Raw genomic sequence first — 26,851 nt, 5'->3', positions numbered from 1 at the left:
CAGCCTTTTTTAAATGGTTCAAAGCCGTTTGATGATGACTGTTTAGTGCCTTGGCGATGTCATTGCAGCTTATGTAACGGTCCTGTTCAATGTTTTCCATAATTTCATCGACTTTTTCAACGATAGGTCGACCGGAGCGAGGTGCATCTTTCACATCGAAATTTCCAGAACGGAAGCGAGCGAACCATTGTTGTGCTACACGAACTGATACAGCATCGTCTCCGTAAACTTCACAAATTTCATTGGTGGCTTGCGTGGCATTCTTCCCTTTTTTATACAAAAATTTCAAAATATAGCGAATTTCTTCATTATTTTCACTCATTTTTGAACAGCTATAACTTTTTTTTCAACTTCTCGGATTAAATTTTTTGTTTTGTTAAATGAAGCTTAAAATGTCGCCTTTCTAATACAATATTATATGACACAATATGATTGGTAGCATTGGAGATAGATGACTCCAACGACATCTATTGACGAAATACCAAAAGACTTTTTCGACCACCCAATATATAAATTTTTAAATTTAGCCTATAAAGCGTTACGGGAATAACTAAAAAGCGATAATAGTTTTTAAAATAGTTCCCAGGATATATGCCATAATATCTTTTTTTTTTGTAGGACATAGTAGGTCATATAGCATCTTGAAGCAGATCTCCCCTTCCTTCTCTGTTCTTCGCACTCTGCAGCCTCAAACTGGGATTTGAGGGTTATACTAGGGCTATCTTTCCGAGCAGGCAAGACTGGAAAGAGGGGAGAGTCGGCGCGGATAAAGGCACCTCTGTTTTCACTGACGGATCCAAGATGGAATCTGGAGTGGGAGCGGGGATTTTCTCTAAATCAGCCAGCATTTCGGTCTCCTTTAAACTGCCGGAAACGAGCAGCGTTTTTCAAGCAGAGGTCTTCGCGATCCTGCAGGCATGCAAAATGCTCTCGGGATCGCTGTTGGGAGAGAGACTTTAATATTTTATCCGATAGACGAGCTGCGATCAAGGACCTGTCGTCGCCGTATTGTAGCTCTCTTCTGGTTAACTCCTGTAAGGAGGAACTCAAACGTCTCGAACAAGTCGGAAACATCTGCCTTATCTGGGTTCCTGGGCATAGGGATATAGAGGGAAGTGGAATTGTCGACGAGCTTGTCAGGAAGGGTCCCCCTCTCAGACATCAGTGTCCCTTTGCCCGTTGTTAAAGGGAAACTACACAATTTCTTTCTAAAAAAAGTGCAAGACAGGTCTGTCATCAAAGCGCAAGACAGATCTGTTTCATCGTGTGCTATTTCGAAAGCACTATGTCCCCAATACGATAGAAACAGAACGCTGAGTTGATGGGAGTCCCCCGCCATTGAATTTCCAAACTCATTGTGGTGTTCACTGGCCACTGGTGCGGGGAAGCTTGGAATACCGTACAACCCCTATTGCAGAAGCTGTGGGGATCCTGCAGAGAAAGAGACTGATAAAAACTTTCTCTGCAAATGTCCAGCTCTGTCGGCTAGGCGCTTGTGATTCTTTAGCGTGTCCGTTGGGGATGCTTGAAGAAATTCTCCTGCTTATATCCCTTTTCTCCTCTCCACTACATCAACAGCACTTGATGGCTACAGAAGGTTTTCTCTTCTCTACCACAGGAAGTGGTCCACATTATGGTATCAAAACGGCACGTAAGTGCTACTTGAAGTGTCCCTGAGGTACTCTTGCCATTTTACCTACCTACCTTGTTTTTTTTTTGTTTTTTTTTTTAAGAATTAGAGTAAGAAACACTAATTGAAAAAATTAGGCTAGGTTAGGTTGACATGGTTGTCCATAGAGAGGTCGTTTGTAATACCATTGTAAAGAACATAAGAAGGCTGGAAAGAAAGAAAGGAGGAAGAGGAGGGGCGAATGTCTATTTGCTGCGAAGACCCCGGAAAGATGACTAAATTACGTTGGTGTTAGCCGCTTCGTACTACTGATGAAATTCATCAGGTTTTTAATATCCATGTCTGCTATATCAGCAGGCGTAGCAAAGAGATGAGAGTCAAGATGCTTAAATACAGGGCAGTTAAAGAGAAAGTGCTGAGATGATTCCACCTCATCCTCCATACAACTGACGCAAAAAGTACTCGAAGGAATGCCCAGTCGCACAGCATCCATACCTCTCGGTCAATGTTCTGTAAGGATACCCCCAAGCTGAGATCTCATTCAGGGAAGAATCTTAAATTCAAAACTTTATCAAGCAGCCATTTTTAACTGTCAAGGCTTGGTTCAAATGCGATTGATGATGATTTTTGTTAACTGATGGACCCTTTTGAAAGTGACAGTCAATTTCTAAGCCTACTTCCTTAGACCGTTGCTGATCCATTGAGAGATAGACCTTTTAACTGAAAACAGAAAAGAATCCACCCTTGGAACCAACATTTAAAACAAAGTGGAAGAAAAATCGAAAATCTCAAAACTAGAGGCAGATTGGCCCAGAGCCATTACTGTTATTATTGTATTTTATGGTGTACTTTTGACTGTACGACTTTGCAACAATTCTTGCTTTCTTTTAAGTAAAGAGAACTTAGATGATACCACCTTGATCAAAAAGTACCCGGAACAACTGCCAGGTGACGCTCTGAGTCAGAGGATGACGAACGAAAACTGATGAAAAAAGTCGAAGTTGAAGCCAACCATCGGCTGGCAGAGTATTCGAGAATTACATTTAGATCTGTTCGGAACATTATGGATACTGATTTGGGTTTGTGCCGTGTTGCTGCATTCTCAAAGAAACAGAATTTCATGCAAAACAGGGACCGAGTTGATAACGCTAAAGAAATAATTTCCAAGGCTAAATTCGACTCAACATACATCAAACGCTTCATTACTGGGGACGACGAGGAGTAGGTTTGTAAGTACGACAAGCACTACAGTCATAAGGCGAATGAGTGGAGAGCTCCGACTGAACCAAGACCATAAAAAAAAATTCATGTCGTTTTCAATCGAAAAATAAATTCACAGTTTTTATGGATTTCAGCGGCATTCTACACCACGAATTTTTGCCAGTAAGTCAGACAGTTAGTAAGTACTATTAAGGATGCCAAAAAAGAAGAGATTTCTGGGAAAACAACTCTAGGATTTTTCGCCAAGATAAAACACGGTCGCGCAGTGCCATCATTATTCGTGAATTTTTGACCCAGAACGAAACGAATACCTTCCCAGAGCAGTCGAAGCCATCGAATTCACCTGATTCATTTATGGCTCCCTGCAATTTTTTTCTGTTTAATCGAGTCAAAAAACCACGGGGAACTAGTATTAACAGTCGAAAGAAAGTAACGGAAGAATCAAAGACGGCGCTGATGGCTTCACCGAAAATACTCGTAGAGTTACAGAGATGTTTTAAGAGCTGGATCAAACGTGGGCGAAAGTGCGTTGCAGTTGATGGGCAGTACGCGCAATGGGAATAATATCACTTTTGAGGAATAAACTTTTATTTTGAATTTTCTATATATATATTCAGGGAACTTTTTGACAAAGATGTATAAAGGCTTCATACTAAAGTAATAAGATGTATACTTTAAATACGATTTTTTTAAATTGCGCCAGGATATAATAAATGAGTTTCTAATTTTTTTTGAGCGTGAAATACCTTTTAGAAGCCACTTAAAAAGAAAAAAATGAGGCCATCCCGCACGCTTTACATCCTTTTGAAAAAAGTGTTAAAAAAAATGTCTACCTCAACAAATTTGCTAGACACTACGACTATTCCTCATACTCACCGCGCATTTATAACCCTTGTAATAGGCGCCCGCAAAGCCACGTCTTTCCACCACCGACATTTTCAGATACTCCTTCACATAACTGCAGCTATTCAAATACGGACCCCTACCAGCAATCACATACAGCTTGCCAATGTCCAAGTTCACGCCACACATAGCATCGGAATTTGGTGTCACAATGCGGCCATGTTTCAGCATTTTTTGCCCAAACTCGTCTATCTGTGAGAGGAGAAAAATATGTCGTAAAATAAAATAAAAAATAACTAAATGAAAAATAAATTCAAAATGTATCTAGGCTTTTATTGTGCAATGCTTGTGTTGCAATATAATTGAGTTCTTATAAATACAAGCAAATTGTAGACTTCAGTTGCATACCTTGTAAGACCTCTTGACTTCCACTTTGTAGACGATGTTGTTTTCAACCAAACGGTATGACTTGCGCATCACACGTATTAAGACAACTGTAAATGTAGGAGTGAAAATGAAATTATGTATATAAGTCCCTTTTTTTACAGAATTTAATTTACTATAAATTTATATACATAAAATAAGAAAAATTAAAGGTTGTCACGCTCTGGGACATATGCATAGCGCGTTAAATGACTATAGCACAGCACCATCTTTACAAGTGTTGAAAATTGATTTATTTATTTTTTTTGGTTTTTTAATTTATATTTATTTTATATTAATTTATTTTTTATTATTTTTTATTTGTTTATTTATATGAAAATATAGTTCAATTACTTTAATTCCATATACAAATTATGTAAGCCCAAGTTTGAAACTTTGTGAAAATTAACTTACAATGCTGAATGTTTTCTTTCATATAAAAAATGTCGAGCATTTATTTAGCATTCAGAAAAAAATGGTCAAAAATCCAAGGTATTTTTTAGCCACTTGGAACTTACACTTTATCATACCAAAATTAAATGGGCTATGAAATGGCACTCTTGAAACTTTGTTTAAAAAATTTTAAATTTGTATGAAAATTTTTAAAATTTAAAAAATTTTAAATGTTTATGAATATTTTTAAAAATAAAAAATTTTAGGTTTTTTTTATATAAAAAAAGTTTTAAAATAAATATAAAACAATTTTAAAATAAATTCTGAAAAAATTATTGTAAATTTTTTTTGAACATTTTTTTTTTAATTTCCACCAGAAGAAACTGTATTTTCATAAAAAAATTATTCAAATTAAATCATACGCAAATAAATTGTCAAAACTTGCCAATCAATTCCAATAAATTCAAGTGTTATAGGTCTTTGGCGAACTATACTTTATATGTCGCACCTAACTACAAAATTGATAAAATTAGGGTGTCGTACTTTACATAATTTGGTAGAAGGTTCCAGAGAAACGTAGAAAGATGAAATGATTGATGGTATCACTTGATGGTATCTACAGCCAGCCAGAGCTGTTGATATAATGGAGGAGATTCATTGGATTTAGGTTGGCGCACCACCCCAGGCTCTCGAAGAAAGGAACACCCAATGATATTAATCGTCTAGCTGCCAGACCCCACACCTTTCGCAATGGGGTAGGTAAACCTAGCTTTCACGCGTGTTTGCCGATCCTTCAATGCCCGCTAAACACAACTACGAGTTTGGAAATTTAATGGCGCGGGACACACTTTCTGAGTCCACCGTCTATTGTACTGGGGCCAAAGGGTTTTCGAAATAGCACATGACGAATTGGCGCTCCATCTTTTCTGCGCTTCCCTGAGAAATAAGTTGTGCAATTCCACTTTAACAATAGTCAGGTTTCAGAAACTCAGAATAACTATGAGCTTTATTTATTTAGTATAAGTTTTTAAATCGTTTTTTTACTACTGGAAAACTACTCAGTTTCAAAACAGTAAATTAAATTAAATTCGTATGGTCAGAGTTTCAGTGCAAATTTGACTGTGATGAGCGTCTAAATTCAGTGTAGTTAGAAAGCAGAGTTAAATTTGCACTCAAAAATTGGCTCTCAGTGATTTTGTGTCTACTCTGGATTCGCTGATGTCGTATATGGGGTCATTTTTCCAATTTCAAAATGATTACTCAAATATCAGGAATAAAAGATTAAAATATTACATATTCATTTTAAATTCTGACGGCAATTTTGAAAAAAATGATCCCCAAATTTGAATTTTTAAAACCTGAACGTAGATTTTTAACATAAAGTTTTTTTTAAGTTAATCAAAAAGTTATATTTTTAATCAAGGAAATTAGATTTTTCATCACCAATCGCTCCATCGGATATTCACCATACCACTCTTGTTCTTAAACTCAAGTTTCACAAATTTGGAGCTGCTCGTTCTGACAACCCAGCCACCTTTGCCAATTTTGCTCGTAGTGATTTTTCCAGTCTAAATCAAATCGTTTCTGCGATGAACTGCTCTGCCTAACTTTCTAACTCAGATGTTGTTAACTGTTTTGAAATTTTTAGGGCAATACTGTTTGACTTGTGCTTAAAGAATGTTCCAATTGTAATTCCAAGGCATACAAATTGCCATGGTGCACAAACCGTTTAAAAAAGTATAAAAATCCTTACAATAAGTTTTACAAGAATTTTTTTCAGACCAATAGACAGTCCTTCTGTGATAAATATCACATTTATATGAAAGAATTCAGCTGTTTGGACAGGTTTCTTTATAGGAACTACATCACTAAGTTTGAATGAGGTATAATGTTCAATCATAAGACGTTTTGGAATTTCATGAAGTAGAAAAAATCATGCTCATTGATTCATTCATTCCTTTTTTTTTTATAACAAATTAAGTAGGTGAAATGGCTGAAGTGCCCGTCTGACACTCTTAAAGGAGCACTAAAGCGCCGTTTTGATACCATTATAAGACCTTCAACAGGCATATATCTACAGCCAGCCAGAGCTGTTAATATAATAAAGAAGATTGATGGGATTTAGATTGTCGCACTGCCCCAGGCTGTGGAAGAAAGGAGCACCCAGCGACCTTAATCGTCTAGCTGCCAAGCCCGGACATTGACAGGGAAAGTGCTCAACAGTTTCCTTCTCGCTTCCTGTGCTTCTGTTGGCAGACTTTTTTAAAAATCCAATTTTGTGTGTAATGATGATGCGTGTCATTTCGACTTCTCATCTGATATTAATTCTATGCTCCATTCTGGCGCAATGTCCATTTCAGTTGACGATATCTCCTTTGCTATATTTTAACTAAAACATTGCTCTAAGGCAGACATTGACGGCATATCAACCAGTTTGTTAAAAGGTTGCCATGCACTGCTTGTACCTCTAAAAATACTATTCAGTGTGTCACTTCAAAAACAAACAACTTTTAAAAAAAGGTACATGGAACGTTCGCAGTTTCTATGAAGCTGGCCGACTAGCGAATACAATCCAAGAGCTGAAACGACTTAACATCGATATTCTAGGTACATATATCTGAAATATGGAGGCCTAATTCTGGTGATCTTAAATCCAACAACACAACTGTACACTGCAAGGAAAACCAAAATCCAAAAGCAAATATAGCCAAATGTGTAATTGATTGCATTCCGATATTCGACAGAACACTTTTGTTAAAAATAAATGCCAAACCTCTGAATATGAATGTCATTCAAGTGTATGCATCCACGGCTGATAAAAGTCTGGATGAAATAGAACAATTCTATAATAAAATAGAGGAACTTTTAAAATATACGAAGCGCAATGAAATAAATATTATGCAAAGAGACTTTAATGCTAAAGTTGGACAAGGCAAAGTGAGTGGAATAGTTGGTAACTTTGGTTTGTGTGAGGGAAACGAATGCCAAGAATATAACTCCAAGACGATCTTATACTTGGAAATCGCCAGCAGATAATAGCCGAAATGTTGTGCGCAATAAAAGATACTTACTATGACAAGCGTTTTGCAACTTCAATTAGCAAAATTTCGATGTATCCTAGAGCTGATATCCCTTCTGATCACAACCCGCTGCTAGCTCAAATGAGTATAAAACTCGCTTCAGTACGAAAAAGGAAAAATATAAAGCCCAGATTTGACATGGAAAAATTAATTAATCCCAATATAAAAATTGACTTAGAGTTGCAAGTAAATATAAAGCTACGACATAGCAATAGCAGCAAATACTCGTATTTGGGACTTCTTCAAATCTACGCTCAATTCATTGACGAAAAGCAAGTTAGGTAAATAAAAGAACGAAGCGAAGAATGATTGGATGATAGGTCTTAGAGCTTATGAATGAACGTCGCAAACGGAAGAATAAAAACGGTAAAATTTACAAAAGATTGCAAAATGATATACGCCGGAAAATTCACTCAACAGAAAACGATTGGTTAAATAGCCAATGTCAAGAAATCGAAAGACTCCAAGACCTGCACGATGACTTCAGTCTGCACAAAAAATTGAAAGATTTGTAAACTCACACAACGAAATTGTTTTGAAAACAGATGAGAAAAAAGCTATTTGTTAGATTATATAAAAAACATTTTCACTGATAGAAGCAGTTCAAGCTATAGTAGCCCTTCACAATTGCTCTCCGGTATTCCGATAAGTAAAAATGAAATCGAAAGTGCTATTAAAATATAAAATGAAATAAAGCTACAGGACCTGATCAAATTCCATCTGCTCCAATCAACATGGTTTTGTCACGGGGCGTACTACAATTTTGAACCCAGCAGTTTTTAGTGTATTTTGACTGTGGTGGTTAGTTGATTAGTTTAAGTGGTGATTCTTCCAGAATCCAACTAGCGCTTCCGCACCATTTTGTTGCCATATCCTCGCTGCCAACTTGTTTACCCGTTATTTACAGCAAGACTATATCCAGTCTTGCGGTTCAGGAACCTTATCAATTTCTTGACATCTAAGGCAGACAGTTTGAGACTCTCGAACAGCAGTTTGCTCAGGGCTAACATTCTGTCCTTCCATGACCTGCCTCATTCACAGAGGAAGTGGAAGATTGTCTCCTTTTTCTCCGGTTGTTTAAAACTGTGATACTATGTGCTGTGAGGGATGCCGATTGTTTGGCATGTTTGTTCTCCCACAGACCAAAAGCCAGTTATGACTGCCGTTGGTCTCCAGGCGTCCCGTAGTTTCATGTTTATCAGTGTTGACGATTCCTTTAGGTTGTAGGTTGACCAAAACGTTCTGCTAATTTTGCATTTCGTCTGGCCTCTTCATCTACAATCCGCGATTCGGAGGTATTGTAGGGAAATTGTACTCTTGACTGCATCCAATGGTGTGAATACCGATTCTGCAAGAGCGTTATTCATGGCAGTTCCGCTTCTTGCCAGTTCATCTGCTTTTTCGTTACCTTCAATGTTCCGATGTCCCGGGACCCAGACTAAGGTAACTTTATAGCTTACGCTCAAGGTGGTAAGGCTAACCCTGCTTTGTTCCACCACTTTAGAGGTTGTAGTAGCCGAACCCCGTGCCTGGATTGCAGCTTGGCTATCCGAAAGAATAGCGATATTACCCTTAACAGAGGGATCTGCGATTAGTAACCTGCACTGCTGGTATTAGGGAGACGCACAGATTTCTCAATTTTAAGTGTATGAGAATATATATCAGCTCCAACACAACAATCCATTTTACTGCCAGCTGTATAGACTGTAGTGTCGAAGTTGTTTAGTGAGAATCCCTTATTCCATTATTTCCGAGATGGAAAGAGAGTGGCAAAATTCCTAGTGAATGTTACCGTCGGGACGATGTGGTCAGTCCTTTTCGAGGTATACTGGGTGTGTCGCAGTAATAGACTGGCATGGCCATGAGATTTTTCCTTGTGACCTTCTAGAAAAATTTAACTTTAATGTTCCAAGAAGAGAACTTCGAAATTCCTATCCTTTTTTATGGAGGTAACAGCAAAAAAAAATATGTCCGAAACTCGCCGATTGAACGCATCTCTTAACGCGCTTGATTTTTCTGCGTCTAACCTTCTGAAATCTTGTACATAATCTTATTTAATTTGTGTTAGAAGTCTGTAAAAATTTGTTGTTCATAGACTTTATATTTAAATAAATAAATAAATAATCGGAAACCTCAAAAGTTTACATTAAAAAAAATCGGCATTCTAATTTTGTCAACATTGACTAAAGATCTGAATTCACCACTAAAGGGTTATGAAAAATACGTCCCGCATACCTTTACACATTTATTTTCTATATTTTCTGCATTATTTGAGTACAATACTTAGTTGCAAGTGCAACGAGCTCGCATGTCAAGGGGAAAACGAAAATATAAATAAAAGGCAATCAAAGAGATGTTAGCGAATTTCCCAAGCGTATTAGTTCCGCTGAAGCGGAGTTATAGAAAAGTTATCTTATAACATATTTCTTTACTAGTAGTTGCTAAAGAAATGAAAAATATATGTATAAAACAACAACAAAAACAAAAATGTGCATTAACTAGTCGCTAGGGTACAGAAATCTATGAAATAAAAGCAAGCAGGGATGGTAAGTTTAATAACGAGTGGCATCAGTCGAGAGGCAACTATAAAAATATTAGCGATAGAACGTTTGTGTGCGAAAATTGCACTATTTATCTTTTGGATTTTTGTAGAATTTAGTTCATTGTTGTGGTTTTTTTTTTGTTATTTTTTTGTACAAAGTTTTCCCATTAGTCTGAGAAACGCTTGGCTGACGATAAGTATTTTTACCGGAAAATAGTTTTTGCAGATGCAGTTCGGTTTCTCCTCGATTACTATCTTAAGGCGTCCCGGTGGTCTAGAGCTCGAAAATTTAGGGTATTTTCAGGATTTTTTTTTTACAAAAAAAAAATATTTTAATGTTTTAGGCTCTTTATTAAACTTTTTTTACAAACTAAAATGAAAAAAAATAATTTAATATAAAAATTATTATAAAAAAATGACACTCTAAAAATCGGGCTTTTTTCAGTTTTTTAATCAAAAAAATACGAAATAGTTGAAATAGTTATATTATATGACTCTAGCAGGGCGATACCCCTTGATGTTGTGAATAACATATTAAAATTTCAGACGATTTGGTTGGAATATCCTTCCAAAAACTTGACTGTATATTCTCAAAAGCCTATACATAGTTTCGAAATATCAAAAACGAAAAAACACGATTTTTGCAAAATTCTACACCACCGAGACCCCTTTAAGAAACATAAATGTCGCTTTTGGGAATCGACAAGCTCGTACGCCTTCATGAAGAAGCCGATGCATCCACAACGACTGACAGTTTGCTGGTGTGGATTTTCACTTATTTATTCGTTTAATCATCGGCCAATCACACAACTAATCTTGACATACTCGCTGTTGCTTGTGTGCCTTTGGATGACTTAACTCTCAACTCATTTTCCACATTGGAGTTCCGGTTTTTAGTATTCACTGTTGTGTCCATTTTGCACAGAACTTCACGACATTTAAACGAAATTTAGCAGAACTCTATTGTTTCTCTGTTGATGCGCTTGCATTGTGAACTCGCTTGAATAGAAGCAAAGAATTGCTCATAACCAAATCGAGTAAATGGTAGAATAGACGAATTCGCCATATGTTACTTGCTACCGTTATTTAATAGCGGTCCATTACATTGTCGATCAAATCTACTCCACCCATACATGAGTTGTATTGAGCCACTGCGAATGGTCTATCCACCTGAACATGGCATTTATTCAATCTGGGGTAGCGTTGAACTTTGTCTTCGGGAATTTCCTCTACAAAAGTCGTTGCCAAGCAAACAACTTTATTGTCCACCCAGGTAGTAGTAGACATGTCCACACCTTAAACGAAGTCGCGTATTCAACTGAATACCCATGTGAAACCTTTTTTAAAAAATTTTGTTCCGGCAATTGGCAATTTGGGATCCGATTTCTATTTGTAGTTGCCAAACTTAAAACTCCTTCACTGGAAAGATACTTTGGTAAGGGCAAACATTTATTATTTGATAAATATTTTATATTTGTTTTTGGGTATACAAGTATTTCTTGCCAGCCCAACGACAGCGTTCGAAGAGGCACCAAGATCTGATTCGTGATATGTTTTCATTTCCTGTATGCGGCTCAAATTGATAACAGAAACCAGATATTCTTCTTATAAGCAATATTTTGTCTCCCCATTTAGGGGATTTCTTAGGATTGTACGATATCATGTTGAACACATCTGCACAAAGGAACTGCTACATTGGAACCCTTTGAATATTTTTGTATGGACCCGCAATAATTGGTCTTATTTTGAATAATCGCTCATGGTTAGGAAAAGATACTGGCAACTGATTTCCATTATCGCTGAAGTGAATAGAGTTCCTAAATAATTCGAATCTCTTTTGTGATATGTGAATTTTAATCACACTAAAATCTATATCACCTGACCAATACTTTGTAAAGTTTCCCATAGCAGAACTAGAAAGAACTATAGCGAAAACAAACAAAAATGTCGCTCAGATATTGATGACTTAAATTTGGCGTGTTAGGTTTATTGAAAAATGCTCATGAGTTTCTTATTTACAGTCGATTTAAATTACATTACAAATGTCAGATGAAGCACCCTGTGCAATGTTACACTGCTGTTTGTTTGCTATTATTTCTGCTGGTTGCCTTCCAGCGCAACTCAAAGCAATTCTTTTCCTTGGCAGCGCATCGAAGAAACTTGAAATGAAACAAATGCTTTAAGAAAATGTGATAAAATATTTCCACTAGCAAATCTGCGCATTCTTCAACAAATTGACGGTATGCCACTAAACATTCGCGTAGTTATTTGTTACAAATAGCGCGAAGCCGTGCTGCAGATCTGACATCAAACGGACTGCACTTGCATGCTTGAGCATCGCACTCGCATCCGACTATAATGCACTTATACTTATATATAAATATGTATTTATATTGCTCCCGCAGGTACGCTGCACATAGTTTCATTTTTTCACTTTTTTCTATTTTTTATTTGATCTCTGCCGAGCTTCATGCTTTCATTTACTTTCTCTACATTTTGCTACAGTAATATTTACACACTGGCTTCCTGCCTACAAGTGGCACGTGTCGTGTGCCTGCTCTACTATCGCCCACTTCCTGCTGTCAGTTAGTGGATTGCTTTTCCACTCGAACTTTCCCCTGCCACATTGCCGTTCATCGCACTTACCATAGTCAGCATGGCGAAAGTGTGTTTGAGGATGGCTGGGCATACAACTGCACGCCTCCACCGGACTACTGTAGAGCGCCAACAGCGAGAGTAGCATCAACGCCAACAAACCCAAATATTTTCTTACGTCCATAGTTGTTAGTTGATTGGTTTTGTAGTCGATTCGTATTTTTATTTGCCCGTTAGTTGCTTCTCTCTTTTTCTCTATGCCGCTTTGCCGTTGGTGGCCGATGAAGTTCGAAATGCGCTTCGGAAAAAATAATCAACTGTCGCGCTTTGGTTTTGCTGTATATACTGAAAGAAAAGAAAAAAAATTCAAATACCGTTAGTGCTCGGGAAATATATTCTTCTCACTTAATAAATTTAGTTAAGCGCTATAATGGAATTTTCACGACTATAATAGTTGGTTAGCTGTCAGAAACAGTTTTTAGCTATAAACAAAAGCTTAAACACGATTTCAAGTGCGAAGTGAGTCGTTTATAAATGCTTTAATCTATTTTACGCTTTAGTGACACTATTCATTAATCTCGAAAATGTAAAGTTAAGTGCAATATTGTTTTCCAGCGGGTGTAGTACAATAAACAAAACATACACGACGCTCTCATGTCATGTCAAAGGCAGAGCATGCGAACAAAAAAAAAGAGTACTAATTTTAACAAACCCTCAGGGAAGCTTTGGCATGCCTGAGCATGTGTGTGTGCTCCATGTATGAATTATTTGTTTAGTTTTAATCGAAAATGTGAAATTTTCTATAGTATGGAGGCTCTAGCTACAAATATAAGAGACGTATTTGTATGCCCATCTCATACTTTTTTGCTTGCCTTTATTCAGCTACTCAATTCAAATGCATATCGCAAGAGCTGTCATTTCCATTCACACACCATTGCATTCTAAAATAGTTATGCAAATTTTGTAAGGTGTGACACCGCGTGTCAATCGTGCTTCCTTACTCATCCTAACTGACCGCGATTAGAATTTATGGAAATACTTCCTTACTTTAACCTTTTCAGCCAGACTGGCTTGCTGCTTTTCTTTGCCTTTCTTCTATACCGCCTTGCCCATTTTGTGCGTTTGACTATTTATATGCAAGGAGGTGCAAAATTAATCATCCTATCGGAAGATTTACAATTTTCGCAGATGGATTCGAGTGTAAATCATATTTGACTCTTGTCAACTAAACAGTTGCCGTATACAAACAGATAAGTAATGGAATGCGTAAAGGTCAAAATAAAGATTGGCATCACTCATATTTGTTAAAAATGTTACTCAAAAACAATTAAGTTTTAGTACGTTGAAAACTCCTATGAAAAATGTCTATTAAATCGCGCGCTAAATGTGAAAATCCGCCCCATCATTCGCTGCCCTGTTGTGAAAGAAAATACTCTAGTAGAGATTTTTGAATAATTGAGCAGGGCGATTCACATTAAAAGATGCGACACACTGTCGAAAAGAGGCCGTCTGCAGCACAACAATGATGGGCGTCTCACGATCAGTACCACAAAGCAATTTTTGAATATGGGAGGTTTCAACCGACCCCCCGCATTCCGCTGAATTGGCGCCATCGTCATCGGATTGCCATCTTTTCTTCTCTGAATGTGAAGTTTCCCTTTTCAACGCTTGGGGATGTAAATATGTGGGTTATGCATCTGGCGCGAGAATGGCATCAAAAATTGTATCCCTCACCTCATCACTTGTTGAGTGATTGTTGAATGATTTTTGCGAAACCCAAAATGATGCGTTGGAATAAAACTCTTTTTTAGTAGCAGTTCTTGTTCTTGTAGGATCATAAACTTTCCCCATAATATACAGGGTGTGTTGCTGAAGTGGCAGTCCTTGGCCAGATATACTTATAACTCCGGCTCGCCCGGTTGCGTAGAACCATCTGTCTGGAGAACGAGTAACTAGCAGTCGTTCAAACAGTTTCGAGAGCATTGGTAGTAATGCTACTAGAAATAGGTCATAGGTCGGTATGAAGACACATCATTTGGCGATTTTCCGGCTTTCAGAATCATAATTACTTCTGCCGTCTTCCAGGCAGGACAGGAACATATTTTCACAAAAAGCTCAAATTGACCAATTGAAATGAAAAAGTAAATTAACAATTATTGGGCAATCTCTAAAGAATTTCTGTAGTTTTGAGGTCGAAACCAGAATATTTTTTTTTTGCTTTCATTTTGCAAATTTCGCTCATTACTTTTTCGCCTCTAACAGGCTGGCATCAAACCATGTCAATATCTTTAGATCCATCATCAGCAGAGACGATTTCGCAGTTTTGCAGCCCATGGAATTTTAGTATAATAAACTGAAGGCTTGACGTTGATTACCAAAAAATTGAATTTGTTTTTCATTTTCTTAAAGTATAATATCTTAAAAATATTGTGTGAAAATTTGAAGTGCATCCGACTTTTCGAGTTATTCAACAATTAAAAAGGGCGCTCGGGCAAAAACAAACACTTTAAATGCGTTTTTCTCAAAACATTTTTTTTCTTCACTGGTGAGTACCGTAACTTAAAAACTGCTTGGTAGATTTCAATAAAATTTATACTGCTTTTGAAAGACATAGAAAATTCGGGTCTGATGGAAGAATTTTTTTAAAAAATTTCAATTTTTTTAAGCAATTAATTGTCGGTTTTTTTCTCGAAAAGCTGAAAAATATTTCCTGAGACCACGATATTGTTAATTAAAAAAAAAACTTGAATCAAGCACAAGATTATCTAGTAATAAGACGAATTTCTCTTGCCCGACCGATTGATTTTATATGAATCTCCAAGGGCTTGTGATGATCACCGCAAGGGGCTCCTGCAGAAACGGGCTCCACACAAACAGCGATAACTTTTACAATTATTAATTTTTTTTATGAAATTTTGATAAAGCCAAGTCGAAACATGGTGTATTAATCCTATGTTTTTTTTGTAAAATAAAGCAACTGCATCATCATATTTTCGAGACACTGACTATACCTAAAATGAAATTTTTTTGTGGTAATATTTTCCGTGTAATACGTGCCATTATATTATTGTATTAATTATTATTATTTTTTCTTCCACAAGAAATTCATTTGTATAAAGAATGAAGTGAAAGAAGTCGTCTTAAAAAAGTTTTTAAAAATCAAAGCCGATTAAAGTTATTTAATTATACTAGAAACATTTTGTTGCCATCGTGAGCTCCTGATAGTGAACTCATTTTCCCCCCTTAATCATTTACGCCAGCAAACGAAAAGCATTTCAAAAACATTCTACACATACCTACATATACACATAAGTATTTACTTAGTTAGATCTATTACACAAACATTCAACTTTTAATGAATTGAATTCAAAATTATCTGCGTATGTAATGGAGTTTAGCTTAGAGAATATTTTACGTAAGTTTTCAGTAAATTTCGTTACTTCTGAAATTTGCCTGAAGGCTAGTAAACAGATTACTGAGTTTATTTTAATTAAAATAATCCATTTACGTCTGCTACTTAAACTTTACTCCTACAAACAGATTAGACGATTATAAAAAGTTACACCAACACTATTACACTCTTTGATTTACTAAAATGCAGGAAAGTTTAATCAAATAATTACGCATATACTCGCATAAGCATTCATATTACATCCACACAACATATTACATCCACACAAAAACATACACTCACATTCACAACTACGGTCAAAATAATAGCAGTGGGAGGCATCAAATCGTATAAATATTATCAATTCAAACAGGCAATGTGATTCTACAGAATCCCGCTACCTGGAAAATTGCCGACATAAATACGTTAGAAATTTTCCCGGGGCCATTAGCAGTGTTTTCTAATTAATATTTATTTATTTAGCAACCACTGAATTGAAGCAGCAAAATAATTGCAGTGCTCCGTTCAAGAAGTTTGTAGGCTCCATAAACATTTATATACGAGTGTAGCGAAAAACTATTTTAATAAGAGCAAATAGATTCGATTACTGAAATGTTAAGCATATTTTCAGAAATTTTTTTCTATTAGAGGGATGTGGAAGCTACTATAGGAGAGAATCGCTATTTATGGTAATTAAAATGCTTTTTTCACAAAGCAAAAAAGAAAAGGATATTGGGAGACTCCATGTCAAGTAATCCAAGTATTACTGTTAGTTTTAGGCTGTTAGATTTTTGCACTTATCAGACCAATTATCTCTTACACCTCTGTGGTCTAGTGGTGACGGAGCATGGTTAAGTCCACACTCCGGCAACTATACAGGCTGCAAAGGAGTGTATGTTTATGCATTACGGGTGCCATGAGTACAACCTCCGGCGATGCCAACTTCAGTTGCTATCTGAGCAGTATCCACTGTTTTTGGCACCCGATAGTTTCATTTGGAAGGAAATTTGATGTCAGCAATCCGGAATGCATTCAGGGAGGTTTGATGGATATTTGCTTTACCGAAGAGTCCAAGAATGAAATAGGATCTGGAGGCGGATGGTGCTTAAACGATAGTAATAAGTATCACTATGCTATGGGTGAAATGGCAACTGTTTTCCAAACGGAACTTTTTGCCATCCTGAAAGTAGCCGAATGGATAATCGAGAGGAGATGGAGCGTGAAACAGGTTGGAGTTTTCAGTGACAGTCAGGCTGCACTGAAGGCCCTGAAGAACGCCGAGCAAACCTTAGAGATTGTTCAAGAATGGAAGAAGAAGCTTAATTCTGTCGCAAGACAAAACAGGTTGGTACTTATATTGGTTCAGGACACTCCGGTGTTCAAGGAAACGAAATTGTCGATGAATTGGTCAACCGTGAATCAGCGGCTCCCCCACAAGCGCCAGAGCCAATAATCGGAATAAGTTCTGCAGGAATCATGAATTGGATCAGCGCTTATGTAGGTAATTTACATAAAGAGCGATAGTCCGGCCTATAATGCTGCAGAACTGCAAAGTGTTTTGTGACAAGTGCGAACAGAAAACTGTGGAACTTTCTACTAAAACTTGCTAGGAAAGGGGTTCGGTTGATGGTCGGCATCATTACAGGACACAACCCATGGTGTCAGCATATGACCGCCATTGGAATTACTGAGGACTCGATGTGCCTGTCTTGCTTGGAGGAGGTGGATAGCACTGAGCATTTTCTCAGAGAGTTTCCTGCCTTTGCTAGAGCAAAGCTACGAGTTTTGCGTTCCGATGAGATGAGAATAAGTAATATTCGATCTCTAAAACTGTAGGATATTTACAGATTTACCAAAGAATCTGGAAAATTCTCATAGGACTAACTACCTCTGTCTCTGTCTCTGTCTCTGTCTCTGTCTCTGTCTCTGTCTCTGTCCCTGCCTCTGTCTCTGTCTCTGTCTCTGTCTCTGTCTCTGTCTCTCTCTCTCTGTCTCTGTCTCTGTCCCTGCCTCTGTCTCTGTCTCTGTCTCTGTCTCTGTCTCTGTCTCTGTCTCTGTCTCTGTCTCTGTCTCTGTCTCTGTCTCTGTCTCTGTCTCTGTCTCTGTCTCTGTCTCTGTCTCTGTCCCTGTCTCTGTCCCTGTCTCTGTCCCTGTCTCTGTCTCTGTCTCTGTCTCTGTCTCTGTCTCTGTCTCTGTCTCTGTCTCTGTCTCTGTCTCTGTCTCTGTCTCTGTCTCTGTCTCTGTCTCTGTCTCTGTCTCTGTCTCTGTCTCTGTCTCTGTCTCTGTCTCTGTCTCTGTCCCTGCCTCTGTCTCTGTCTCTGTCTCTATTCGTTGGGAGAAATTAATCTTTCTTAAAGGGGTCTATGTTGAAAAAAAATTTTTTTTTTTTTTTAAATGGTGTCTTCGTTTCTAGCACGGGTACTTATTGAACCACCATCGTAACTCCAAAATGTCTTGGACTCAACGCTACTCAACTCATCCTCATTTTTCGCGATTATATATCATCTCATGCAAGCAATATTTATTCTTAAAACGATACAAATCAGTAACTGAAACTATGGCTTTGAGAATTTTTTTTTCCTGGGACTTAAAATTGTAGCTATGTACGGTCCGTCCACCTTACGCGATCTATCTTAAGTACAAAAATGTCTCAAAAATCCACCAAGCCGTTTATAAGGTGATGGAATTTTATTTTAATATGCACAAATACATATAAAGATGCTGATGCTATCTTTTATTATATTTTTCCCATAAAAATGATGGTCTTAATTTGGATTAGAGTTATATAAATGGTTTTACATATTATTAGGGCTATTTAAGTGAGCAGAAAACTGTGCTGTATAAACTTAATGTGGACATTGAAATATTTCAGGGGATTTTTTGTTAAGCCACTTCGCTAGATTCACCAACAGTGAGCACTGAATTTTATTGCATGCCAGACCAACGAATTCACGATAGTTACGTACCATTCATAAAAGTTCTTACTATAATTATTATAAAATAATAATGGCTTAGCAAATATCTACACGCACATACGAATGTTCATAAACGCATAAAAACCCATGTGCGTTTTAACGGTAGTCATGTAGTAGTTGCCGTCATAATAACAATTCATTGAGCACCATCGCAACCCAAACTATTAGCAAGGCGCTGCCACTTTGTCTGTCCTCGAATGCGTTGATGTGCTAAACATATATGTACGCATTACCCATACATACATACATACGTACATACAAAAGTGTTCATGTTATTTTTACGTCCGTGCCTCTATTAAGTAGCAGGCGAGTGCGGGTGATGAGAGATGTTTGCATAGCTTTTGAATTGCCTAAAACGAATGAGCTGCCTTTGGCTTATCTACGAATATGTACATTTGTATGTGTGTGAATTTCTCGTTTTGGGTCGCCCAAATTGCTTAATTGTTTAACAGTTTAATATATTTCCATATGAATGGGCGCGTTAATTGTGAAAATGTTTTTCTTAACATATAATTGATAATAATATATGAATTCGAGTATTTACTTCTAAATTACACTATGCTACAAAATTAAGGCAAGCGCGAACAAAGAGTAAAACCCCAGATGGGCTCGTAAAATTTTGCTCATTTAGATAAAGATAAATACAGAGATTGATATGGAGATGGGGAGAGAGATAGAGAGAGATAGAGATAGGGATAGAGATGGAGATAGGGATAGAGATAGAGATAGAGTTAGGGATAGAGATAGAGATAGAGGTAGAGATAGTGATGGAGATAGAGATAGAGATAGAGATAGAGATAGAGTTAGAGGTAGAGGTAGAGGTAGAGGTAGAGGTAGATATAGTGATGGAGATAGAGATAGAGATAGAGTTAGAGGTAGAGGTAGAGATAGAGGTAGAGGTAGAGGTAGAGGTAGAGGTAGAGGTAGAGGTAGAGGTAGAGGTAGAGGTAGAGGTAGAGGTAGAGGTAGAGATAGAGATAGAGATAGAGATAGAGATAGAGATAGAGATAGAGATAGAGATAGAGATAGAGATAGAGATAGAGATAGAGATAGAGATAGAGATAGAGAAAGAGATAGAGATAGAGATAGAGATAGAGATAGAGATAGAGATAGAGATAGAGATAGAGATAGAGATAGAGATAGAGATAGAGATAGAGATAGAGATAGAGATAGAGATGGAGATAGAGATAGAGATAGAGATAGAGATAGAGATAGAGATAGAGATAGAGATAGAGATAGAGATAGAGATAGAGATAGAGATAGAGATAGAGATAGAGATAGAGATAGAGATAGAGATAGAGATAGAGATAGAGAAAGAGATAGAGATAGAGATGGAGATAGAGATAGAGATAGAGATAGAGATAGAGATAGAGATAGAGATAGAGATAGAGGTAGAGATAGAGATAGAGATAGAGATAGAGATAGAGATAGAGATAGAGATAGAGATAGAGATAGAGATAGAGATAGAGATAGAGATAGAGATAGAGATAGAGATAGAGATAGAGATAGAGATAGAGATAGAGGTAGATATGAACTGCCATATGTTGATAGTTAACATAATTTTTTTTTATTTCAAATTTTGTTTTTTAGTTTTTCTCTTATTATTATTATTAATTACTTATATTTAATTACTCTTATTTTTTGCTTCAAATAATTTTTTATTTTTGATTATTTATTTATTTATGTATTTATGTAAGCCCATGAATATAATAGATTCTTATAGGCTAAGTGGACATATTTTAAGGTTAATAAGCATTAAAAAAAGAGCTGCAATTCAAATATTTATAATGAATTTTCAAAAATTTCAATAGGTCATCTTTTGAAAATGAAAAATCTATCTCAACAAATTTAGAGATTTTATTAAACTGAATTAAGATTATAGTAATAGGAGCATTCTGAGCATAAAGGGATTTTAAAAGACCAACATAGAAGAAACATTAAAGAAAATCCTCTCAAGAAGCACCGGACAGTCAACAGCACCACGGATCAAATAAAAAATGAAATATAAAATCAGGACTTATCTCCTGCACTGTAATGATTTTAAGTTGAAAAATAAACATCGCGCTTCATAGACAGGGATAGGATCCGAAAAGCGTAAATTACGCAATGCGAATAGTTTTTGGATTCGTTCAATTCTAGCAGCATAACACGTATAAAATATACACCAAATGAAGGATGCATACGCCAGTTTGGAATGCACAAACGCCGTACACAAAAGCTTCAGCGTATAAGGGTCGTAGAAGTCGCAGCTATGACGCCTAACAAAAGGAAGCCTGGCGTAAGATTTGGCAATATTAAATTTTTGTGACTAGTAAAAGTAAGCTTCGAATCAAATATTACATCCAAGCCTTTAATTTCACTTTGACGTGGCTGGGGTGTTGATATGTGATAAGAGGAGTTCATGACAGTAGCGCGCTTGGAAAAGGTAATTTGGAAGCACTTATTTATGTTGAGCAATAGACGATTGATTGATTACTTAAATATATTATTTATATTTTTTTAATTTTAGAACAATTATTATAATTTTGTTTTTAATTATTTAAATATATTGTTCTAACTTTTTTTAATTTCAATTTTTTTTTTAATATTCTTAATTATTTCGAAAGCTGCGGCTTTGTTAGCCAGCTGGTTCTACGAAGTATTGCGCATGTGATCAGCTCGACGCGATAGATTATAAATTATTGAAAATGAGTGAATTTATTACAAAAGCTTGCTACTGAGGGTAACTAATGCCTTCAACGGAACATTTCCGAAAAAGCGATCACAATACGAAGAAAAACCAGTAGTGATTACACAAGTCCACCACACTAATTTTTTTTTTTACAGGTATAGAACTGATTTCTTATGTATGTATTTTTCTGCACTAAAACCGATTATTTTCTTCACAATTTTGGGTTTTGAGGAACTGGCATCCGAGATGTATTCAGCGATCGCAAAAATTCCTGAGTAGTACTTTTATGAGCTTAACTTTTACTAAGCTCCGACGATTCGATCGTAATCACTGGACCTTAAAAAGTGAATGCCATTTTGTTCATAGTTATTTAGTTTTTATATGTTTGAGGTTGCCTGAGATTCAAGCTTTAATTTGAGTATATTTTTTAGTCTCTAGCATGTCAGATTTATACACTTTTTTGTAAGTTTTCGCCCCAAATTTCCCCAAAATTATTGCATAATGGACACGTCCTGGCACCGGAATCATGTTCAGCACATAGAAATACACCGGAAACCAGACTTATTTCATACCAAAAAAAAAAAAAAAAAACGAAACAAAAAACAAAACAATAAAAAACAAAAAACGACGTGGCGTTATTCATTTATCTTTATACCCAACCCTTAACCAACAACATAGAAATCGAAAGCTTATGCGAACCGACGTAAAGTCCACCTCTCAGGTCGTTCTCACTAATTTGTGGATGCCGCGCCAAAAAAATTGACCGTCTTTGACCACAAACCAATCATCGAGCCATTTTTTGGCTTCTTCGTGAGAATTGAAGCGCTGCTCGGAAAGTGCGTGGCCCATCGATGCAAACAAATGACAATCGGAAGGCGTCAAGTCTGGTGAGTAAGCCGCATGCACCAGCGGGTCCTAATCGTACGTCTCCACCAATTCCCAGGTCGCTCTAGGCCGATGTGGCGTTTCATTGTCATCAAGGAAAATTACTTTGTGACGCCGACCGGCATATTTTGGGCGTTTTCGGTGTATAGAGCTGTTGAAATCGGCCACTTGTCGTTGTTTTTGGCGAGTTTTTTGCGATCGTTTACGCTTGGGATTGGAGAAATGCACCCATTTTTCATCACCCGTAACGATTCGTTGCAAAAAAGACTTCCTTTTGAACCGGGAGAGCAGCAGTTCACAAGTGGTTTTTCGGTTCTCTTGCTGCCTTTCAGTCAGTTCATTCGGCACCCATCTTCCGACATTTAAAATCATGCCCATGTCTTTCAAACGTTAGGAAATGGTTTTTTGGGTCGCGCCCAACTGCTCTGCCATTATTTCATGCCATTTCTTTGACCATCATCTTCATCCAACAATGCTTGCAATTCGGCGTCCTCAAACTTTTTCGGTGGCCGGCCAGGGTCCTCGTTCTACACGCTAAAATCATCACTTCGGAATTTTCAAACCACCTGAAGCACTATGCTCTTCTTAGAGCATGTCCACCACCGCAATCGTAGTTTGAAGGCACGAAATTTAAGAGCGACAAAAATGCATTGTTGCATGAAACGAAACAAACAATGAACTGAATATTGTTGACAGATGACAGACGAAAAAACCAAGACATTTGGGAAGGTTTAAAAATACTGCTAGCGACATCTATGGACTAATAGCTGAAGGTCTCATTTCATAGGTATCGGTAAATATTGACCGCCGTAGCCGAATTACCATTCGTGATTACCATTCGCCCCTCGGCAGGTAGTGTCAAACCTCCGAGTATATTTCTACCACAAAAAAGCTCCGCATTAAAAATATCTGCCGCTCGGAGTCGGCTTAAAACTGTAGATTCCTCCGTTTTGTGGGAAAACTTCAAGACGCACGATACAAATAGAAGGAGGAGCTCGGCCAAATTCCTAACAGAAGTCTGCGCTCCAATTATTGTATTATTTTTTTTTATATAAATAGCTTTACTTTTTTTCTCACGAAGAGGCCAATAAGTGTAGTCAGAAAATGGAAACAGGTCGTGTCCAGCGATGGACGACACCTGCAGGAATAAGTGTGACCCCCCTTAAGATCTTTCACTTTGAAAGCAAAAACGGCAGTTTTCTATCTATGCATCCAACTCGTTTTCTGAAAATATGTTAGCTCTAAAAAAAAAAAGTCACAAAAAATAAAAGTCGAAAGCAAATGAACTTCTTACTACATACAAGCAATTACCACCTGCCAATTGTATGAAAAATATGGCGCTTTTCGGCCAAACATCAAAACACTCTAACTTACCTAAATTAGCGGTATATTCTTTAAGACTCTAGGTTAAAAAAAGACGTAATTCGCATTTTCTCTATTTTCCAAAACAAATCAACCAAAGAGAAATTATCAAAGTCACGATCGCTACTCAATCAAGTGAACGGGCACACAGGCCGGCAATCGATCAATGACCAACTCAAAGGAAAACTGCAAATTGCGCATAAACAACCAACAACCGACAACAACAAAATCAGCTTACTTATTGTACTTGTACAATGTTGTGATTACTGCGAGCTTAGTGAATTGACAGCAGTGCATTTTCAAAAATATTAAAAAGAAAACCATAAAAAATTCATATTGCGGAAGCTGATGAAAGGCGCCCGAAAAGACGGCGAATATGAATGCGCGGCCTGTGTCTATTTGTATGTGCGCAAGTAAGCGGTTGGTCCGCTGTGTGTGTGCGGATGTTTGTATGCCACTTTTTGCAATGTGATGTTGTGGGGAACGTGTTGATCAAGTCGCTGATCTCTAACCCGCAATCAGTATTTAGCTGCGCTTTTATCTGTGAGGAATGCAAAATAGCGAAAACTAAACATTTTATTGTGCTACAAATGAGTATGTATGTATGTGAATTGAAAGTATGTGCCTAGTTAATGCTTGAAAGCCCATAATTGCACTATGATTTGCCGATAATAATTTGCGCTTTGGCTTACAAGCAAATATTTGCAATATTCACAGCTAAGTGCAAAATCAGTTTTATATATCATTTTCAAGGGTAATTATTTTAATTGCGTTTGGTATATTTGACTCTATTTAAATGGCATCTACGCCAGTATTTCATAAAACTATTAATCAAGCCGCTAATGAGCTGTAAGTACTTCGACTAATAAATTTCTATGCTATTTTGGGGAATCGGAAGTGTGAGTGGCTGTGCATATATGGGAAAGCCATAAAGCAAACAAAACGTTATTAAGAGTCATATGGAGGGATGCTAAAAGCCATAAAAGGGGTGCTATACGAGTATGAATGCACACATTTTTTTTTTTTTTTGGCTTGATATTGCAAATTAAATATTTAAAGTGAATAAAAGCCTTTTCGTCGATTGACTTAATTAGGAAAAGTAAATATTTCAATCAAGTCGGTTAGACAGATAAATATGTGATACGGTAAAAGTTCGAATAAAGTTGTGATGCCTGGTGAAAAGAAGTCAAATGGTGTGGTCAATATCCGGCCGTTAACTGGCTCTCAGCGATTTGAAGGAATCAGCTGCTGAGCTGACGTAACCGGGGATGTAACAGCGGTTGGTTTACAACAGAGGTTAACAAAAACTGGACTTGTGTTAGTGATTTACGAAAAAATTAACTCAACCACTGCGACTAGATGACAAGACGCGAAACTCTTTTTCTCGTGAAAGCGCTGTAAAAATGCGAATTGAATACTAAAGGTGGCACCCTTCCAAAACAGTTACTTTATTTTTCGTGATTTTGATAAGCCTAACATCAGGCTTCTTCCCAATACAAAACAAATGACCAAAAGTAGGAAAAAATACATGTTTGTGAAAATTCAGGGAATGGCTTGTGATTTGTGAGAAGTCAACTAAACCAATTAATGAAAATGAAGTGCCGTGTGTTGAACATGTAAAGTGACTGAATGCAGTTTTTTGCGTTTTTTTGCCATGGCAAGAAAGTGTGTGGGTGCGTATATTTTCTTGTGTTTGGTGGTTTCTATTGTTTTCGCCTACTCTTCCTCTTCATAAACAAGTAATTCTTCTTCCTTTTGTTTCTTTATTCATGGAACCTCACGACACAGCGAATTCGGAAGGCGCAACCTGGTATTCTACCATCCTTGATTTTTCGCAAGGCAGCCATTTCGTCTATCAGGTGTTCATTAGCCCAGTGATTGGCATAACTCGAACGAGTTCCTGGAAGCGTTCTCACATTAATTAACGACTGATAAAAGAGTGTGTCAATGTGGTAGGCCGAAGCTGATCTCACAATTTTGCTAAGGATGTCAAAATCTTCAAAACCTTGTATCCATCATCCTTTTTTGGGTTGTGTACAAGTTAAAAGTCCCCTGCACTACTTAAAATATATATTTATTTATTATTTAATTATTTCATACCATCATATGACATTAATAGCATCACAAAACCAAAGACTGTAGAATAGATTGTTCGGACATGCCAGTAGGAACTTATTTTCGAGAATTATTAAGTGGTCGAAATAGATGGTGAAGTTGACGTGCTTGAACTGATGTGGATACACTTGGCCATAAATAATTTAATAAAAGGGTATTACAAAACCAAAACTATGTGGCAATTAAGGAAAATGAGCTGGCAGTCAAACTAACTGCTCTAAACTCTAGTCTGAATTAATATATTGACTGGCAGGCAGGCAGCAAGCGTTAGTAATGGTTGCAGTATGCGACAGTGCAGATTCAAAATAGATGACTTTTGCGTTAACAAATAATTCACCAGAAGAATAAGTCAACATAAGAAGATTAGGAAGAAACAATCAGCCAGCTACTCCAACCAAAACCAGTGCAATCTTAACATCAGTCAAGGTGTTACGTACTATATTTGGCGCATTTTCAGCCACTTTCAAACAAAGCTAGACACAGCGCTGATAGCGAAGGCGATAACTAGATGGAATGCACTAACATCTAAGAGGACTTCCAAAATCAGCGGACTTCCAACTTCACGCGACAAACCCAGGATTGGTGCAAGTTAAAGCGCCCACTTTCTGAGGCATTGCGTTCCTTATCTTGATGGGGGATATTATGAAGCAGGGGATCAGCAATTTACACAAGCAGAGCAATGCATCATAAACGATCGACCGTAAGACTGCAAAGAAAATCTACGT

At 37.1% G+C, this 26,851-nt stretch overlaps 1 protein-coding gene across 3 annotated transcripts in view; it reads right to left on the bottom strand.

Moving 5' to 3' along the window:
- The window catches only part of LOC128855681 (tissue inhibitor of metalloproteinase), a 104,356-nt gene that overhangs the window by 1,710 nt on the left and 75,795 nt on the right, over positions 1-26,851 (bottom strand). For 2 of the 3 annotated variants that reach the window (XM_054090794.1, XM_054090795.1), the window contains 3 exons: positions 12,779-13,072; positions 4,103-4,188; positions 3,728-3,946 (listed from right to left, as the gene is read on the bottom strand). In XM_054090794.1, coding sequence (XP_053946769.1) covers positions 3,728-3,946; positions 4,103-4,188; positions 12,779-12,911 — 438 coding nt within the window. In that variant the 5' untranslated portion in view covers positions 12,912-13,072. Of the gene's footprint in view, positions 1-3,727; positions 3,947-4,102; positions 4,189-12,778; positions 13,073-13,132; positions 13,155-26,851 lie in introns of those variants that run through there. The other variant, XM_054090796.1, reaches the window with a different exon arrangement.

Source organism: Anastrepha ludens, chromosome 2 (assembly GCF_028408465.1).
Source record: "Anastrepha ludens isolate Willacy chromosome 2, idAnaLude1.1, whole genome shotgun sequence".
Classification (NCBI taxonomy): Eukaryota; Metazoa; Arthropoda; class Insecta; order Diptera; family Tephritidae; genus Anastrepha; species Anastrepha ludens.
This window is presented reverse-complemented; position numbering and strand designations above follow the sequence as displayed.